Source organism: Penicillium longicatenatum (assembly GCF_028827895.1).
Source record: "Penicillium longicatenatum strain IBT 33135 chromosome Unknown contig_3_segment0_segment0, whole genome shotgun sequence".
NCBI classification, from domain to species: domain Eukaryota; kingdom Fungi; phylum Ascomycota; class Eurotiomycetes; order Eurotiales; family Aspergillaceae; genus Penicillium; species Penicillium longicatenatum.
The window spans coordinates 3,276,035-3,293,706 of NW_026643121.1; the positions used below are offsets into that span (position 1 = coordinate 3,276,035).

Consider the following 17,672-nt stretch of genomic DNA (forward strand, 5'->3'; position numbering starts at 1 on the left):
TTGCAGTGAGTGGCATGCCTATGTGGATGTTAGCATGCGAGAGACGTAAATTGTCGCGCGAGGACGAACCTTGAAAGTCGGCAGATCAAATCATCGAAACCCACCCAGGCGTTTCAGACTCATAGCCTGTGAAACACGGAATCGAGACAGTAGATTGAGGAAAGCGTCCTCGAAATAAGGTATTCTAGGCACAGAATCAAATCATAGGCGCCGTCACAGACCGTTGTGCATTATCCCATTTATGCGGCCCAATCGGATCATCCCGTCCATACTCCGACACATCTTCATAATCGGCATTCCCCCGCTCCCTGTCTCTGGAAATAGGCGAAGTCGAATCCGAGTCATCAAGCGCACGCCGGAATCGCAGGAATTCTTGTGAGTCCACATTATGGATCGGGTACATGGTTCCCATTTCCATCGACTGGAGCGCTGCCCGCTGAAACTGACGGAGGTCGTCACGCAGACCGGAGACCTGGCTTTCTAGGTTGCGGCGGGCAGTCTGTTCGCGGCGCAAAAGTGTTACTAGCGTACTGTACTGCTCGATAGAGACGCCGCTAAATTCGGAGAGGGATGTCGCCGATGGTGCAGGCCGGATGCTTCTTTGCATCGTTTCTTGTCGGATTGTGCTTGTGCTGGATGGGCGCACTGCGGAGAAATTGGCTAAGGGGCTAGGGGATTCGTCCCGGTCGCGGTCGCGGTCTCGGTCGGATGAGCCTAGGTACCCGGATGATGGTTTGTTGCGTGTGTGAGGGCTGTATGGATCGGCGGAGGGGGTGCGTTTCTGCCTGGATGAGGATCGATCTGTTGGGCCATCGACGGGACTGGATTGCATGCGGGCAATTGCGAACTCCAGATCTATCATCTTCACTTCCAGAGTGTTTAATCGTTGCTCCACTGTGAGACCGTCGTCTTGTTGCATGGTGTGAACAAAATTGCCCAAATTAGGGGGTAGGCTCATTTGCTCTGCCCGTTCGTCTACTTCATTGATTGAAGGTGCCGCAGATGCTTGTGTCGCGCTGGTCACTGTGGTTCCTGTGGACGGTCTCGCGGAATGGGCACTGACAGAGCTTCCGAGGACAGGCGATTTGTCGTCGGGGCCCGAAGTCGGAATGGAGGTGGTGCGGGGTGGCCAGTCCTCATGTGATTGTCCAGCTACAAGGTCCTGCAGCGCTTCTGCACTTCTCGATCGTCGGTTCAGAAGCATACTGTGTCGGCGCCCTTCTTGAATATGACGGTCGTCTTGTGGATCGGAGATTGCAGACGCCACTGCAAACCGTGATTCGTCGTCGGAGAAGATCACACTGGGCAGTGTTGCTCGTCGACGGCGTGTTGGCAAACCGGGCGATGGCAAGGAGCCCCCTGTGGCGGTTGTTGGTGATAAATGTGTCTCCGCAAACTGCAACTGTAGGTTTTCCTCCGAAAGTGGACTACTTCGTTTCGACTCCGTAGGTGTGGGAACCGCTAGAAATGATTTGCCTTCCGGTCCTGGTTTTCTCACGGGGGTGATATATAGAGCCTCGTTTGGGCTTTCCTCCACCCCATCCGTTGCACTCTGCCTTTTTCGGTTAAAGATCTTGCGCATAACAGTTTTCAATGTACTCCCGGTTCGTCGGTGTGCAAGGGTCGGAGTCTGAAAATTGATGGGTGGTAAAGCGGTATCGTACTGGTCTAGGGAAAAGGTCGCCGGATTCGAAGCTGAGCGCTCGGCGCGCCCAGACGATAATCGATGCTGTACACTTCCGACCGACTCGCTCCCAGCACTGGCAATAGATCGAGTGTAATGTCCCGACATCGCTGGGATGTCCGTTGAAATCACCCGTTGAAATTCCACATTAAAGGATTATTCGTCACGGCACATAGGGGTATATCGCAAAAAAGACAAAGAAAAACAAAAAAAAAAGTAAAAATAAGGGTTCGATAGCGAGTGTCGAGAAAGGGTATAAAAACGCGAATTATGAGCCGCTCAGCGGAGACTGAATCGAGAAGAAGAGCTGACAAATTAGTTGCAGTCAACAAGTCACTCGATCCCTACATACATAATCAGGATCATAATTGCACTGTTCCCGCCGGTTGGCCGTTTGCCTTGGTTTCACAGGGAATTTGAAATGAGGGAAAGAATGAAGGACGCAAACGAGAGGAGGTTGAGAAGAATAGGAGTCAAGCTTTGGAAAAGCTGATAAGAAGAGCTCCTGCCCCCACAAGCCACAGCCGAGTCACTCACTCGTATGGCCCCGAGCGTATCCAGCGCATAAATAACGCTAAACAATTAGCTTACTTTAGCTTCCAAACTTGGAATGCGACCGAACCTTCATTCCGTGCAGGGAGTGGATCATCGCCGTTTTGAACTTCCAGGCGCATCCAGAATGTCTTCGGATCCGATCCAGTCTGAAACACCACATGGTCGATCGTAAGAAATCTCAAACGCCGCACAGACTGGTTGGCGAATCAAGCTTGAGTAGTCTACGGGGGGATTACAATGCCTCTCACGCTTGTCCTACTTCTGGTAATGTATTTCCGACAAGATCGTGATCATCTCCCTTCAGTGGAGAGCGGATTTTGAAACACGGCTTTTGCCTGTTTAAGTTGCTGCGCTGGAATCCTTTCCTGTGTGTCTCGGCAGCGCCACGGCTTGGCGCGTTCTCGCGAACACTGCTGCCCTACTGTACGTGACTGTATTTACCGTGAGGGGTTCCCAGGTCGGGCCTTGAGCCTTGCGTTGCTGTATCCCCGAAGATCGCCATTTCTTCACTGCGGGCCCTCGTATCGTGCCTTTCCCGTGTTCGCCCCACATTGCTTCAGAGTAGATCCCCGGCATCGGGGTATCGTAGGTCAGCATTCTCCTCCAAGTAATCCATCCAGTGTTTCAAAAAGGTGCTTCCTCTGTAGAATATTAACATCAAGATTTCGGGGAAGGGAGTTTTCAGGACACACAATTACTTACCGAGTAATAGTGTCCGAGTCCCCGCAGATACACAGGTGTCGCTTTGGTCGGGTCATAGCGACTGGAAAAGTTAGATTGTGCCCGAAAGTTAAAATGTGCATAAATAAGATAGGCGTACCATTGAGACGTCTCTTCTCCCCGAGAAATCCCACCTCATGTTCCTCATTACTGCGCACCAGACTTACAACAACAGCCTCCTTTTCACGGCCCTGGAATCCATCCACGCTGCCCAATTCTAGCCCGGGGTATTTCTCACGCAGCATCTGAGACAGGAGGGCCCGCTGGCCATTGTAAGGTGTGATCACAGCAATATCCTCAGGTCTCACACCTGCATCCACCAAGTTATCAACGTGTCGGGCAACTACCAAGGCCTCCATCTCGTTGCTTTTGCTCTCCCCGAGAAGCGTTTCTTTTTTGCTGATCTCAGCGTCTTCGGTCTTTTCGGGGAAATCACCCCCCTGCGTATCCCAGAAGACAAGGGGCTCCTGCGTATCGTCTGTGCCGCGTACCTCGTATGGTAAATCCACCAGCAGACGGGCTTTCACCGAATCGGCTGCCATCAACTTGGATTCATACAACTCGTCCGAAGGAAATCGCATGATCTTCTCGTGCATGCGGTATTGTGTGGTTAACATGCGTTTGATACCGGGTCCGTGTAATGCTAACAAGCGGTCAAATAATGTGCGCTCCAGCGAAAACCCCTTCAATAGCTCCTTATCATCTGGCGCGTCTTGTTGGGGCCCGTCCTTGGGTTTTTGATTGGTTGATTTGACCGTAGGTGGCAGCTGTAAATGATCACCTGCGAGGACCACTTTCTCAGCCGACATCAGTGAGATCCAACATTGTGCCTCGAGCGCTTGACTGGCCTCGTCGATGATAACCACATCAAATTTCTGGTTCTTGAGCTGGTGGCCGCCGGCGCCATGAAGAGTTGCCAAAATAACACTACTTTCTCGCACCAGGTTATCTACACACTTGGATTCGCGTTCTCTGAACTCTTTCCGAAGGTGCTTCAGATCGTCATAGATCACCCGTCTTTCCCGGCCACTTTTGGTCTTTCGAATGCTAGCTTGTTTCTCGTCCATCTCCTTGCGTACGTCCTTTACAATACTAGCCGCATCGGATGTCTGCGTCAAAACCTCAAGGGAATGCTCCAGGACAGAGGGAAGAAGACGTGCAGGGTGCCCGATGCGAACTACCGGGACTTTCTTCACAGCCAATCGCTCCACAATGTTATCGACAGATACATTCGATGGACCGCACACGAGAATGCGTTTATTGCGTTGCACGAATTGCATGATCAGCTCGATCAAGGTATGTGTCTTTCCCGTACCAGGTGGTCCGTGAATAAGAGCAATATCCTTGGATCCCAGTGCAAATTGAATAGCATCTTTTTGCGAGTCATTAAGAGTCGGGTCAAGGAACTCAATGGGCTCGGTAATCTCATCCGGTTGTAACGGGGTAGTATGGCCAAAAGCCACGCGCATGAAATGTGAATGATCTCCCTCGGTCATCTTAACCATCTTCTCCATAGTTTGTCTCATTCTGCATAACCTTTAGCAAAGCTCTAGACGGAAGATGTAAATTCCTTACCGTCTATACGTAACGTCGTTGGCAAGTTTGATCCTGCAAGTCATTAGCAATATTCCCACCCACGTGAATCGTAACATACACCCATAACTTTTTACTCCACAATTCCTCAATCGCTTCATCATCCTCTTTGGATCGCGCACCACCCCCTCTTTGGCCGAACGCAATCCAAATAGCCTTATCACTTACACGCGTGACAACACCCTCCGGACCCTTCGCTTCAGCCCCATCTTTCGGCTTATCCCTGCCGACCTTCTTTGTTCCCGCAGACACATCGTTGACACGAACAACATCTCCGACCCGTATCCCATGAGTCCCAAGACGAGGCTGTCCATCCGTAGATTCGGAAGATGCAATGGCAGGGTCGGGCGCGAACTCACCCACCACGCGACCTCCCAGACCGGTACGACATTGTGATAATATAAGGCCCGTTAGGGCATTTCCGGTTGCTTGGAGGGTTCGTCGGGTTGCTGGCGAGACGGAGGCAGCGGTTGTTGCCAGGGATGAAGATGAGACTTCGGCTTCGTGCTCGTGGAGTAGGAGTTGGAGTTGGGTTTCGGCGAAGAGGGGAATAGATATTGGGATGGGTGCCATGGCGGCGGGAGCCAAGATAGATCGGGAATTATTCTATTTAGAATGCTGTTCCATTGGCCATGTAACCGCTCGCTGTAATGAGTGGTGGGATGGTTGATTTCGATGTTGTGGTGACGTGCGTGGGGTTGGAGCTCAAAATGGTGATCTCCCCGCGGGTTTAGTCATCTTATACATCACAACCCTGGATTGAGGCGAGATGGATAACCCTGGAAATGCCATGATCAGATGATTTAAAAGCTCGTATCGCTGCTACTTGGTTGGGAAAGACGGTAAACACGTCAACTGAACTATGTACTCTATGTGCTGATTGATGGACTGGAGATCTTGAGCCAAAGGGCTAAATTATTATTGAATTTTGTCTTCCACGAAGATCCTAACAAATATGTGCCGTATGTAATGAGGATTTGAAAATATGTGCGCACGATGAGATGTTCCGTTCTAACCCATTGCCAAAAACAAAAACAGACCGAACCAGCCAGAACCCAGAGTCAGGTGAAGCCGGATAATTTGAACGCCGAGGGGGATGATGATAAAGGAGGGACGTCTGTCGGAATTCGTAAGGATCGTAATGTGACAATGTCAAATGCTATGCAGGGTGATTGATGTTGAAAATAATATGCAATGGACGCAACTTGTGGCGTCCGTCGAGACTAAACAGGTGGCTGACTTTTAGAGAGCCATGGCGACAAGAACTGCACCACCGAACATGGCGACGACCTCGCGAGTGAGGCCGTTGGTCATGGCGGCACCACCGGTCTGGAGACCAGGGTGGGCTGAATTGGTGGTAGTGGAAGCTGACGAGCCAGTGGGGGTGACGTGCACAACTGTCACAGCGGTGACGGTGCTGAGACTGCCATCGGGCAGAGTAGTAGTACTCTCGTAAGTCGAGGTGCTGAGGCTAGCAGAGGTTGTAAGTGTGGTGTGCGTATCAGTCGAGCTGGTCGACGAGCTGGAAGACGAGCTGGACGACGAGCTTGAGGTGGAGGAAGAGCTGGTCGATGTGGAGGTAGACGATAATGTCGAGCTAGTTGAGGTAGAGGAGCTTGAGGTAGGGGCGGAGGTGGTGGAGGATGAGGAGGTTGAGCTGGAAGTAGTAGCCTCACTTGTCGAGGTTGGGGCGCTAGATGTGGAGGTGGTAGTCGCCTCAGTCGAAGTGGGGGTCGAGATCGAGCTAGAGCTGGAAGTGGAAGAAGTGCTATCGGTCGACTCGGTTGAGGTAGTAGTGTCGGTGCTTGAATCGGTAGAAGTCGCGGCGGTGTCAATGGTGGTGGGATTGGCAGATGCGCTAGCGGTCGCATTGCTCTCTCGCTTCATGACCTTGAAGATACTAGCGATGTTTTGATCTTCACCTTGAAGGGCCTCGGCGGCACTCATGTCAGTTGGGAAAACGCCGTCTTGGAATTTGTCGGACAACACGTGGAGAGCAAGATGAATGCGGTTCGCATCGGTGCTGGCGAATAGATCCTGGAGAGACTCACGGTGGACAAGATTGTCCTCGTTGCGCTGATCGGTTGCAATGACCACAGACAGGATCATCAGCACTGCGATGAGCAGCTGGCAAACGTTGAAACGAGGCATGATAAGCGATAAGCCGAGGAATGTGGGATTGCGGTTTATCTGAGGGTGATGGGGAGGAATGAAGAAAGAAACAATTGAAGAGAACACAGAGAAGCAGATAAGGGAAAAAAGCAGTCGCTACCAGAAAAGTCGGAGGCAACGCAGTGGGAAGGACGCTACTTCCCAGTTTTATCAACTAAACTCCACTAGTGGCTGACGCGATCCCCGAAACAAGTAGTTAAAGAAGCTTGGATGTTTTCCCCCATTTGCTCCTATTTTTAAACCCTCGTTTCTCTCCGATGAGCCGATTTAAATAATAATTTTCAAGGAGTTACACTACAATTCTAACGTAACAATAACATGTGGGATAAATATTAAAAAATCAATCGGTGTTTAGGCAAGACACAGTGAGGTGCGACCCAAGGTTTACATGGTGCATGAACAAGGCAGCGTACAATGGCTTCCGCTGATTGGCTGCGTGTCAGCGCTGCAAATAGTACCGCACTGCCGCATCCGGTAAGTCGTGTTGTCATACAACACTATTAGCTTAATAGTAGGAAATAGAATTCCTGTGCCTGGAAAATCTTGAAAATGGAAATTGCTAAACAAACACTGGGATGCTAGTCGTCAAACTGTCGAGTAGACGAACAAGTTCAAAAAGTTGGGGTGATCGGCACACGTTTATCTTCCCCTCAGGCTATCAAGGCCCCCGTGTACATATGCACATTGTGCAGCCTGCATTAGGGGCTGACGCCGAATCAACTTCATGCAATACGACAGGTGGACGAATTAACAAACCCCACCGAAACACAAAAACACGAACAAATACAAAAATATCAATAATAATCTCACGGTTGAAACTCAATCTTTACTATGTATATTTGTAACAGTACTTGTTCATCTTCGGACTCATGACCTCATGAATCGGCCGAGGCCGATCGAGTACCCCCCACTCCATAATGGTGTCTAAGGTGACAAGCGACGCCCATGGCGGATTCGTAATGACATTAGTCCCATTCAATGCGTTCCGCCGACTAGCGTCGGCATCCTGCCACTTCGCCCAGACTCGGTCGATCATCGCATGATGCAGCATGAACGCCGGATCCTGTGGAGAAGCAAACAGGTCCTGTAGCGTCGCGCCGAGACTAAAGTGCCCGGCTCCGTGTACTCCCAGTACGCCATCCGGTCGGGCCGGCCAGTGGTCCATCACCATCTGGAACCCGTTGATGTCGGGCGCGGCCATTAAGCGAGACACGATGGTCGTATTGCTGTAGTGACTAGCGACCCAGTCATTCAGACTTCGGTTCAGGCACCGGGGATTGTAGTCAAACCCCGGTGCTGGAATCTTGGTCAGAGAGGCTAGGTTGCGGGAAAAGGGGCCTAGGTGGGTTTGCATGTCTTTGAAGGGACCACTTCGAGCACAGCCTCCGCCGCTTCCGCGAGGAATCGTGACTGCGCCGCCAGAAATACTTTGTTCCTCCGGGTTGTATTTTCCATCTCCCGAGAGAGATGTCTCACTGCCATCGAAGAGAGGACTATTGGCTAAGTCGTTGGCCCAGAGAGGCCAGTTCCAGTATCTGGGGTTGTAAGTGTCTGCTTGCGGTACTGGGGAAGCTGCCTGGGTTGCCAGGCACTCACGGAAGATGTCCTGTGTATCCGCATTCTTCTCTCACTGCCTTTTCCCAAAGCCATAGGAATTGGCGATGCCATGGCAAGAAAAGTCCACTATAATGAACATGGAGGGTATAGTTGATGTGAGTGCTAATAAAGTGTTAAATTTTGCCGAAGATTGTCGGTTCGTACTTACGCCACAAAGTCATCAAATCGGCTTCGGACACCCGGGTATTTGGCTGTTGGAAGATGTGGTGGAAGTCGCTGTAAACATAGAACAGCATCCGTGTAGTTGATCCGCTCAGCAGGAGCCATCTCACCCCTGTACTTGGTCAGCAATGGAACCTCAATTTGGATTGTTCGAGTCCCACCATTCTTTCCGAATGACCATGTTGTGTGGGTTGCATGCTGGCTGTGGAGTAACCCACGCTGCCGACACCAGCGTTCCCAGACTGAGGAGCAGCCCTAGAGGCCTGAGCATGATCATGGTTGTGCTTGTATGTACAATAAGTCGGCGTAAATACTACTCAATGTATCGGTATCGAGTATTTATTTTATCAAATGATTATTGATACTCAGCTACAGAATACCATTGATGAATTCTCCCTAAGGGGGAGCCCTGGCCATTAAATAAAGAAAAGTTGAATTCCAAGGTTGTGTACGTCAAAGCTGGTATACTTCCGAGTGCATTCCTTGGCTTGTGACATATCTATGCAGATCCCGCCGCAGGCACCAGGGGCTAACATTCTTAGCCAAAATCTGAGATTTGGATTTGACCATTTGCCTAATTCTTGTGATGATCGTAGAAATTTCGATCGAGTGAGAACAGCAAGTGCTAGGAACATTTTCTCTGCCTCTTAGTTTTTTCTTCTGGTCAACAACACTGACGTTCGTCACAAGAACCTGAGAATAGCGGTAAACGCCAACCTTGGAATGTGACAACTCAGAACGCAGGGTCTAGAGGCTAAATGTGACAGGTGAACCAAGGAGTTTTAATCGCCAATCATATACAATCAATCGAACCTCCATCTCCGTATCATAAAGTACGCTCTTCAGTGTACCTCGGTTTATATGATATCTATCCGCACAGAACCTGGAATCTATAAACTTTACAGATAGTTAGTGCAAGCAAGGGGTACCTATTCCTGGAATTTAGTCGCCCAAAGGCGCGCTACTACACAGCGTGGCATGGGATGAATCCAAGCAAGCGTGGTGGCCTTAATGGCAATGAGGAAGTCATACCCTACTGCCTTCCTTCTTTCTATCTATGACATATAAAGACGAATGTGTTTTCTGTATGCCTCACAATAGCTTGTCACAATGCAATTGCACTTCACCCTTTCATTCGATCATTCGGTGTGACTGACAATATTCGTATCTAGCAGCTCAAGTCCTACTTTAAAGCCAGTTTGTCAAAGCCTATTCGGTTGCTCTGATTGGCTGCATAGAAAATTTGGTAATCTACATGGAGGCAGTTCTTTATGTGAAATTGAAAAGTTGCATCTATGTAGAGAAAGAAGAACTGGATGAAAGATCAAGTCACAAGTATGCGGCAGAGTTGAGAGCCTCATGTCCTGGATGCAATGTTGTGGGCACATTCACATTGAAATCTTGATAATGATGAATTTAGACCCGACATCTTAAGATAGAAGAGTCTACATATTGTCCTTAGCCTGGTAAGCGAGCTTGAGAATGTTTAGTTATTTGGAGACGTGCCAGAATGACCGTCTCCTCTAGATCAAGGGCAAAGGCAAGACAATATTTCTATATGGTATCATCAAAGACGTAAATCTATGGTACGCCCTCCCAACTATCTTCACGGGTATTTTAGAAGGCTCGTCTTTAAAGGGTGCCCATTATATCGTTGATATACTAGATAGGTACACAAACAATTATTTGTGCCAAAAGTTCCGATCACACCGCTGGTAACCCAGATGGTCGTCTTGAATACATTGAACTTACGGTCTAACCTGACTCAAGAATTATTCAATATTTTCGAGCCACTTTTCAACGTGCATCTCCTTTGGGTTACGCTGTACTTCCAAATCAGATGCTATTGGGCCTCTCTTCTTCGTCGGTGCCTTCCTGATCAAACCAAGAATGTTGGTATATGGGTCGTTCGCTGCAAGGATACCCTGTTGATCTTAGCCACTTAAATATCCCACGTGTGGCCACTTCGGAGAGTGTTTGCGACTATAAGTCATGGTTATAATCATCAAGCCCAGCCAATGTCTTATTAGCGGATGAAGATGATGAGCCCTGGATAGGAGGCTGGCTCTTTGCTGCTTCGGAACATTGAATTGAGCTTTGATTCGCCAAAATCCACTGGCAGCGGCGGAGTTCGCGTGTGTCTACTGGATGAACATCTTCAAGATAGCACGCGGATAAATCCTATGACTTAGCCTTGATGACAGAGGTCCGGTGGGTGAATTACTACAAAAATAATACCTTGATTGGCTCGAGGCTTTTAGTATTTTAGGGGGTGTTGTAAATGGCATCCAAGCAATGCAGAAGCTTGTCGTCATGCAAAATAGAGTCCACGAAAAAATTGAAGAGAGTTCAAAGGTGAAAAATAATTAGAGCGCGTCCGAATCTTCTTTCGCCTTTTGATCAACTTTTGACCATTTCCTAAACACTTGGCATTTTAAATTGGACGCTTACATATGACTTTATCTGTGAAAATGTGAAGTATGCACTTGATCCATCCATTAAGAATACAACAAATGCGGCTAGTGTAGTGTTGAATTAATAGCTGTGGTGTCGAACTAAAGAATTCTATCTCATAGCGCTTACACCACACAACAAACATTCTCATTTCAATTTTCGAGGATGAGGGTTTGTGCTTCATTCACGTGGTATGAAGATCCTGCCGAGACCCGCTAACAGCACCTGTCGATCGATTGCGGGGCGGAGGATGGGGAACCGAGGTTCTCATAAAGGTTGAAATCCTCCCGAGTTATGTGATTTTTTTTTATCCTATCACTCGCAGTGACATTGACAAGCCATGGAGACCATCCAAAACCACACTGGCCAAGTCATGGCCTTATGGATCGGAATCGTGAAGACCTACTCTCCGCAGAGAATAGAGTTTCTGGGGACGCTCCTAGTCCAAGTTCTGTCATTCTGGCTACCATCATTATTTTATCTGTGTCTAGATGCCATCGCACCATCCTTCTCTCAAAGACATAAGATTCAACCGGCTCCGAAACAACCCACGAGGCGCGACATCATGCGCTGCTTCCTTGTCGTGACACAAAACCAGATTCTGTCTTCTGTCTTGCATCTCGGTCTTCTTTTCGTCTCGAGTAAAGCAGGATCTCGCTCATCCTATCGCGTGGAGGCATCTCTGCCCAGTGCAGCTGAGTTCGCGCGAGACTTTCTCATCAGTATTCTCATGCGCGAGACGATGTTCTATTACAGTCACCGTTTGTTGCATGTACCGTACTTTTATCGGAAAATCCACAAGAAGCATCATCGCTTCACAGCTCCGATTGCGCTTGCCGCTCAGTTTGCCCATCCCCTTGAGCAGATTTTCGCCAACGCCTTGCCTATCTCGTTGCCCCCGCAGCTTTTGAGAAGTCATGTGTTGACATTCTGGGCATTTCTTGCCTGGGAACTGTTTAATACTGCCACGGTACATAGTGGGTATGACTTCTTCGACAACAAGGCGAAAATGCATGATTTGCATCATGAGAAGTTCAATTTGAACTATGGATCGGTTGGATTGTTGGATTGGGTACATGGGACGAACAAACTCGGCAAGCGACACTCTGAATAATCATAATGGCGTAAGCAATGATATGTGAGGAAGAATAAGAAGATAGAAACCTCCTCATTCTCTGCAGCACTCAATTCAAGAAGCCGTATGGCCCTCCTGGGGCCCCAGTGCCTGTAAGGTCCTTCAGAGTTCCTATAGTATGTAGCCGAAGCCGATACAATGTGAAATCGTATGGCAGTCTGCACTTCCCGATCCCCGCTAAACTTGGAATTCGGCCGAAAGTAAATGTTTATCTTATATGCATGGGCATCTCATTGGCGTCTCTTGCTTGGCATTACCCCATTCAAACAAAGGACCAGACTCTTGGGGATGAGAGATAGTGTCATCTTCCAAGCGAAACCATTTGTTATCCAGCACAAAACTACCCCAAGCCGTTTGAGATAGTAAGCCTCTTATCGTATTACCCCAACAAGTCTATTGGGGTAGCTTTCTATGAAAGAAAATCGTAACCTATTCTGACATTCCCTTATCAGCGGAGTAAGTAGTAAGTACTGATATGAGACCGTTCGGGAATCCCCTCCAGGGCTGCATACAAATATGTTGCGGGGACGCGTATTGCGCAAAAAGGAATCGGTGTGTTATCAAGTCCACCATTCGTACCAGCAATAATGGCAAAAGACCTTCAAGTCCTGCCACCCAGCGCAGGGTACGGCATTGTTATCGGCATTGGAGGCATTTTCGCCCTGTTCATGCTCAGCCTGACCTGGCTACAAAATCGATATACCCGATTCTCGACTCACCAAGCTGAAGAATTCAATACAGCGTCACGATCTGTCAAACCAGGACTGATCAGTGCTGGGATCGTCTCCTCGTGGACCTGGTCTGCAACTTTATTGACAAGTTCCACGTTCGCATATGAATATGGAGTCTGTGGACCGATGTGGTATGCCGCCACCGGGACATTGCAGATTCTCTTGTTTGGTTTGATTGCCATCAAGATTAAGCTTAATGCTCCCGGTGCGCATACGATGCCTGAGATTGTACTCTCTCGCCATGGCATGATAGCGCACCTGACGTATCTTTACTATGGACTTGCGACCAATATGCTTGTTGGCGCTTGTTTGGTTCTTGGAGGTGCACAGGTTGTGGGTGCTCTGACTGGTATGAGTGTTTACGCGGCGATTTTCTTGATCCCCGCTGTCGTCGCGGCATACGTTATTGCAGGTGGACTACGCTCTACTTTTATTGCTGATTATACACATACTGTTATTCTTTTCGTGGCCATCTTGGTTTTTGGGTTCTTGCTCAACGCCACCAGTGACTTGGTTGGTAGTCCAGCGAAGTTGTACGATCTTCTGCAAGAAGCATCGAAGACTATGCCGATCGCACGCAACACCGGGGGGTCTTATCTCTCATTTCGGTCTGTCGGGGGTCTCATATTTGCTTGCGATCTGTTTGTCGCTGGCTTTACGACTGTTTGGCTTGACCAAGCGTATTGGCAACGTGCCATTGCCTCGAAGCCGGAGACGTCCGTTAAGGCATACATCCTTGGTGGTATTGCCTGGTATGGTAAGTTGCTCTTGGTTCAACTTATCTCTCATTCAGATCTAACGAAGATAGGGATTCCATTCGGGTTTGCCACTGTCATGGGCCTAGGCTGTGCAGCGCTGACGGGCAACCCAAGTTTTCCTACTTACCCCAACCCGTTATCCTCTGCACAAGTTGAAGCAGGACTCTCGGCCCCTGCCACAGCGATCGCACTAATGGGCAAAGGTGGAGCCGTCCTAATGCTGATATTGCTATTCATGGCAGTGACCAGCTCCACATCCGCTGAACTGATCGCTGTATCGTCGCTGTTGACATTTGATGTGTACAAGACATACTACCGACCGAATACCAGTTCCGAAACTCTAGTCAAAGTCAGCCACTGGGCCATCGCATGCTATGCGATTGTTCTCGCCTCATTTTGCTGTATTCTGAATGCAGTCGGTATCAGTCTTACCTGGGTTCTAACCGTGTTGGGCGTCATTGTCGGTGGCGCTGCCCTTCCGGTTGGCATGATCCTTCTATGGGAGCCCATGTCCACAGTAGCGGCCATCGCTGCTCCATGGATTGCCTTCATCTGTGGCCTTATATGCTGGTTTATAACCGCATGGAAGCGCAGTGGTGCTATTACTGTTGCGACCACTGGAGATACTACCAATGCAGTAGCTGGAAACCTGGCGTCCTTTGGGATGGGATTCATCATGGCTGTTGTTTTGACATATCTGTTCCCGAAGAAGCATGCCCCTCCAACAGTGATTGTGGCCGCTGTTTCTGGCGTTCCGACATCCTCTAATGACGCTGGTCAAGACTCGTCTCCCCCTGTTGAGAACGGCGAGGAAAAGAGCGAGGCTGGAAAGGGCAATGTCCCTGCGAGCGCAACCGAAGTTGCGACCTCGACAATGAATGAGTTGGTAGAGTACCTCAACTCCAGCAATATTGAGCCTATAGATCCTGTCCTCGCACGAAAAGGCGAGCGCATTGCTTGGGTTGCTAACGCGATATTCTTTTTTGGCGCTGTTGTCATGGTTCCGTTTACGCTTTTCGGCACGGGCTATATCTACAGCAAACCCTTCTTCACTGGTTGGGTAGTTGTCTCCTTCCTCTGGATTTGGATCAGCGTTTTTATCTGTGTCGTTTATCCTATTGTAAGTCTCAACTCCTTGTTGCCTTAATATTTTGGTATTGACTTTTTTCCAGGTTGAAAGTGCGGGAGCTTTGGGAAATATATCGAAAGGGGTGTGGATGGACCTGAAGGCGTTGGGTGGGTACCGAAAGGAGAGGACCACGAGTCCTGTTCCTGCTTGATTGCTCCTATCTTATATATGTTTTGCTCGGTCCACGGTTTGGTTGTGTTCAAATATTTCACCGTTGGCCACATTGAAAGTCATCGTTGGTGACGCGATTGTACTAAGAATAGAATGACACCGTTTCACAGCCAAGAGCTTCACGTATGTGAGAGTTAAAATCACGTGCTCGTGTTCCCTCGCGTTGTCCCGGATTCATATTTCCGATTGCTGGTGGCAATGTAGCTCGTAAGACTGACTGCCATTGTTAAGACCTTTTAGGTACCCATCAAGTTGTCATCGCCATCAGCTCAACCTCCACATGCGTCACGCTGCCAAACATGCGACATGCCAAGACAATACTATGCGTCCAGGGTCCAGCCGAGCCCACTCAGAGAGTCAGACATATGACCTGTGCATTCGCCATCGAGAATAAAATAAACAAGAGCTATTAATGGACCTTGTACTTCTTGGTCGTACGGCATGTTGGCTCGGAACGACGGACTTATCCAGGGAACCCATGTCGAGCATCAAATACCAGCAAGTTGAAACTTTGAAAGACAAGTCTCAAAACAAATTGAATACCATAAGCTCAACCTTGAAAACCGATTCATCAGTTGCTAAAGGCCAAATTTCTAGCCCAGGGTCGTCAAGAAGTCCCTGACTTGCGGAAGCCCCTTGCATGATCGACGAGTAGGAAGATATCTCCTTATTTGCAACAAGTGTTGTACAATGTAGCAGCCTGCCAATCATCATGAGCCATCCCGCCCAGTGTTTAATAATCCTTGCTGTGGCCAGTGACTGTTACGCGCCAGGGTTAGCCAAGTCCCAAGTGGAGGGGTGACAAGCTCCTTTATAAGGTGCATAGCCCACCCTTTCCCATCCCTGCGTTCTTGAGCAACAGTCCTTCGTTCTTGCCTTTCACGCGCGACATCGAACTCATTCCTTTGCTCCTCGAGCTTCTCACATTCGTTCATTGTTGATTCAACCACACCATACTGTTTACTTGTTACCCTGACTTTACTAACCAATCCCATCCACAAAACAAGCCCGTCATCATGAAGGCTGGCATTGTTTCTCTCGCTGCAGCTTTTATGCTGGGTGCATCTCCTGTTTCTGGTGCCCCGTCAACAACCGAGCAACGCGACACCATTACCCCCATCACCGTCAAGGGCAATGCCTTCTTCCAGGGCGATGACCGCTTCTACATCCGCGGTGTCGACTACCAGCCCGGTGGATCTTCCAAGCTGACTGATCCCATTGCTGATGCCGACGCATGCAAGCGCGACATCAAGAAGTTCAAGGATCTTGGTCTCAACACTGTTCGCGTTTACTCGGTCGACAACTCGCAGGACCACGATGAGTGCATGAAGGCACTGGCGGATGCTGGCATCTACCTGGTACTTGACGTCAACACCCCCAAGTACGCGATCAATCGTGCCAGCCCCGAGAAATCATACAACGACGTCTACCTCCAGTATATCTTCGCCACGGTAGAGATGTTCGCCAAGTACGACAACACCCTGGCCTTCTTCTCTGGAAATGAGGTTGTCAATAACGGGGCTTCGTCTTCGGCTGCCCCGTATGTGAAGGCTGTCACTCGTGATATTCGCTCATACCTGCGCGCTCGCAATCTCCGTCACGTCCCTGTTGGATACTCTGCTGTAAGAGCCATCTTTCGATTGTATTAAAACTTCTTGCTAATATACTACTAGGCTGATATCGATACCAACCGACTCGAGATGGCCGAATACATGAACTGCGGTCCCGATGATGAGCGTAGCGACTTTTTCGCCTTCAACGACTACTCCTGGTGTGACCCGTCTTCTTTCACCGTCTCCGGATGGGACCAGAAGGTCAAGAACTTCACTGGCTACGGGCTCCCTCTATTCCTTTCCGAATATGGCTGCAACACAAACACTCGCAAGTTCGAAGAGGTCAGCTCTCTCTACTCGACTGACATGACTGGCGTCTACTCCGGTGGCTTGGTCTACGAGTACGCCGAGGGGGGCAACAAATATGGCTTGGTCAAAATTGACGGAAATGACGTGACGGAGCTCCCTGACTACAGTGCTCTCAAGACTGCTTTTTCCAAGACGGCAAACCCTAAGGGCAACGGAGACTATAACAGCACTGGTGGTGCCAATGGATGCCCGGCAAAGAACGCACCCAACTGGAACGTTGACAGCGATGCTCTCCCTGCTATGCCCTCTCCTGCCAAGAAGTACTTGACTGAAGGTGCTGGCAAGGGTGAGGGCTTTGAAGGCAGCGGTAGCATGGATGCAGGAACTGAGTCTACCACCACTGCTACTCCAGGATCTGGATCAGTTACTTCCAGCACCTCTAGCGGCACCAGCACCAGCTCCAAGGGTGCCGCGGCGGGACTACAGCCTCCTCACCTCGCCATAGCACCCATTGCTGTCGGCTTGGTGACTGCTCTCTCCGCCCTATTTGGCGCCAGTATTATCCTTATGTGATCCTTCTCGTTCCTTTGGCTCTGCGCGTATAACGCTATGTTGGCTCACACACGTTTGTACTTTTTAAGTCTATGACCTTTGCCCTTTATGGGACTAGCTAGCTGCTTTTGATGGTGATGTAAGTTGCGTTCAGACTGTACAGCAGACAAATCCATACTGCAACTCAATGAAATATGATATTCTGGACTAGCTTCGAGCTTACTCCAACTTTCTTTTTTGAAATAGTAATATTGTATTTGAATATCAATGTGATTCTAATTTACAGGCTTTAAAGGCATAGTCTCCACCATGATCGGCTTTCGTCGAAAGCCGTGCACCGGTATCATCCATTCGAGTCCATCATTCGTCAAAGGCAT

General features: G+C 49.2%; 7 protein-coding genes across 7 annotated transcripts; 3 read left to right on the plus strand and 4 right to left on the minus strand.

Annotated features, from left to right (window-relative positions):
• Positions 1-196: 196 nt before the first annotated feature.
• Positions 197-1,792, minus strand: N7484_006573 (uncharacterized protein; the record flags this gene model as incomplete). The annotated part of the gene is made up of 1 exon (XM_057116991.1): positions 197-1,792. One exon carries the CDS (start codon positions 1,790-1,792, stop codon positions 197-199), a length of 1,596 nt encoding a protein of 531 aa, XP_056972874.1.
• Positions 1,793-2,795: 1,003 nt separating this feature from the next.
• N7484_006574 (putative DNA helicase) lies at positions 2,796-5,125 on the minus strand (the record flags this gene model as incomplete). The annotated part of the gene is made up of 5 exons (XM_057116992.1): positions 2,796-2,880; positions 2,942-3,002; positions 3,060-4,486; positions 4,535-4,567; positions 4,614-5,125. 5 exons carry the CDS (start codon positions 5,123-5,125, stop codon positions 2,796-2,798), a joined length of 2,118 nt encoding a protein of 705 aa, XP_056972875.1.
• A 669-nt stretch (positions 5,126-5,794) lies between these two features.
• Positions 5,795-6,703, minus strand: N7484_006575 (putative GPI anchored cell wall protein (Dan4); the record flags this gene model as incomplete). The annotated part of the gene is made up of 1 exon (XM_057116993.1): positions 5,795-6,703. One exon carries the CDS (start codon positions 6,701-6,703, stop codon positions 5,795-5,797), a length of 909 nt encoding a protein of 302 aa, XP_056972876.1.
• An 850-nt stretch (positions 6,704-7,553) lies between these two features.
• Positions 7,554-8,780, minus strand: N7484_006576 (tyrosinase family protein; the record flags this gene model as incomplete). Its single annotated transcript, XM_057116994.1, has 4 exons — positions 7,554-8,259; positions 8,321-8,443; positions 8,490-8,615; positions 8,665-8,780. 4 exons carry the CDS (start codon positions 8,778-8,780, stop codon positions 7,554-7,556), a joined length of 1,071 nt encoding a protein of 356 aa, XP_056972877.1.
• A 2,517-nt stretch (positions 8,781-11,297) lies between these two features.
• Positions 11,298-12,071, plus strand: N7484_006577 (sterol desaturase family protein; the record flags this gene model as incomplete). Its single annotated transcript, XM_057116995.1, has 1 exon — positions 11,298-12,071. One exon carries the CDS (start codon positions 11,298-11,300, stop codon positions 12,069-12,071), a length of 774 nt encoding a protein of 257 aa, XP_056972878.1.
• Positions 12,072-12,679: 608 nt separating this feature from the next.
• N7484_006578 (sodium:solute symporter family protein) lies at positions 12,680-14,861 on the plus strand (the record flags this gene model as incomplete). Its single annotated transcript, XM_057116996.1, has 3 exons — positions 12,680-13,580; positions 13,632-14,701; positions 14,754-14,861. The coding sequence occupies 3 exons, from the start codon at positions 12,680-12,682 to the stop codon at positions 14,859-14,861; spliced, it is 2,079 nt and encodes a 692-aa protein (XP_056972879.1).
• Positions 14,862-15,897: 1,036 nt separating this feature from the next.
• Positions 15,898-17,316, plus strand: gel1 (1,3-beta-glucanosyltransferase gel1; the record flags this gene model as incomplete). The annotated part of the gene is made up of 2 exons (XM_057116997.1): positions 15,898-16,503; positions 16,555-17,316. The coding sequence occupies 2 exons, from the start codon at positions 15,898-15,900 to the stop codon at positions 17,314-17,316; spliced, it is 1,368 nt and encodes a 455-aa protein (XP_056972880.1).
• Between the last annotated feature and the right edge of the window lie 356 nt (positions 17,317-17,672).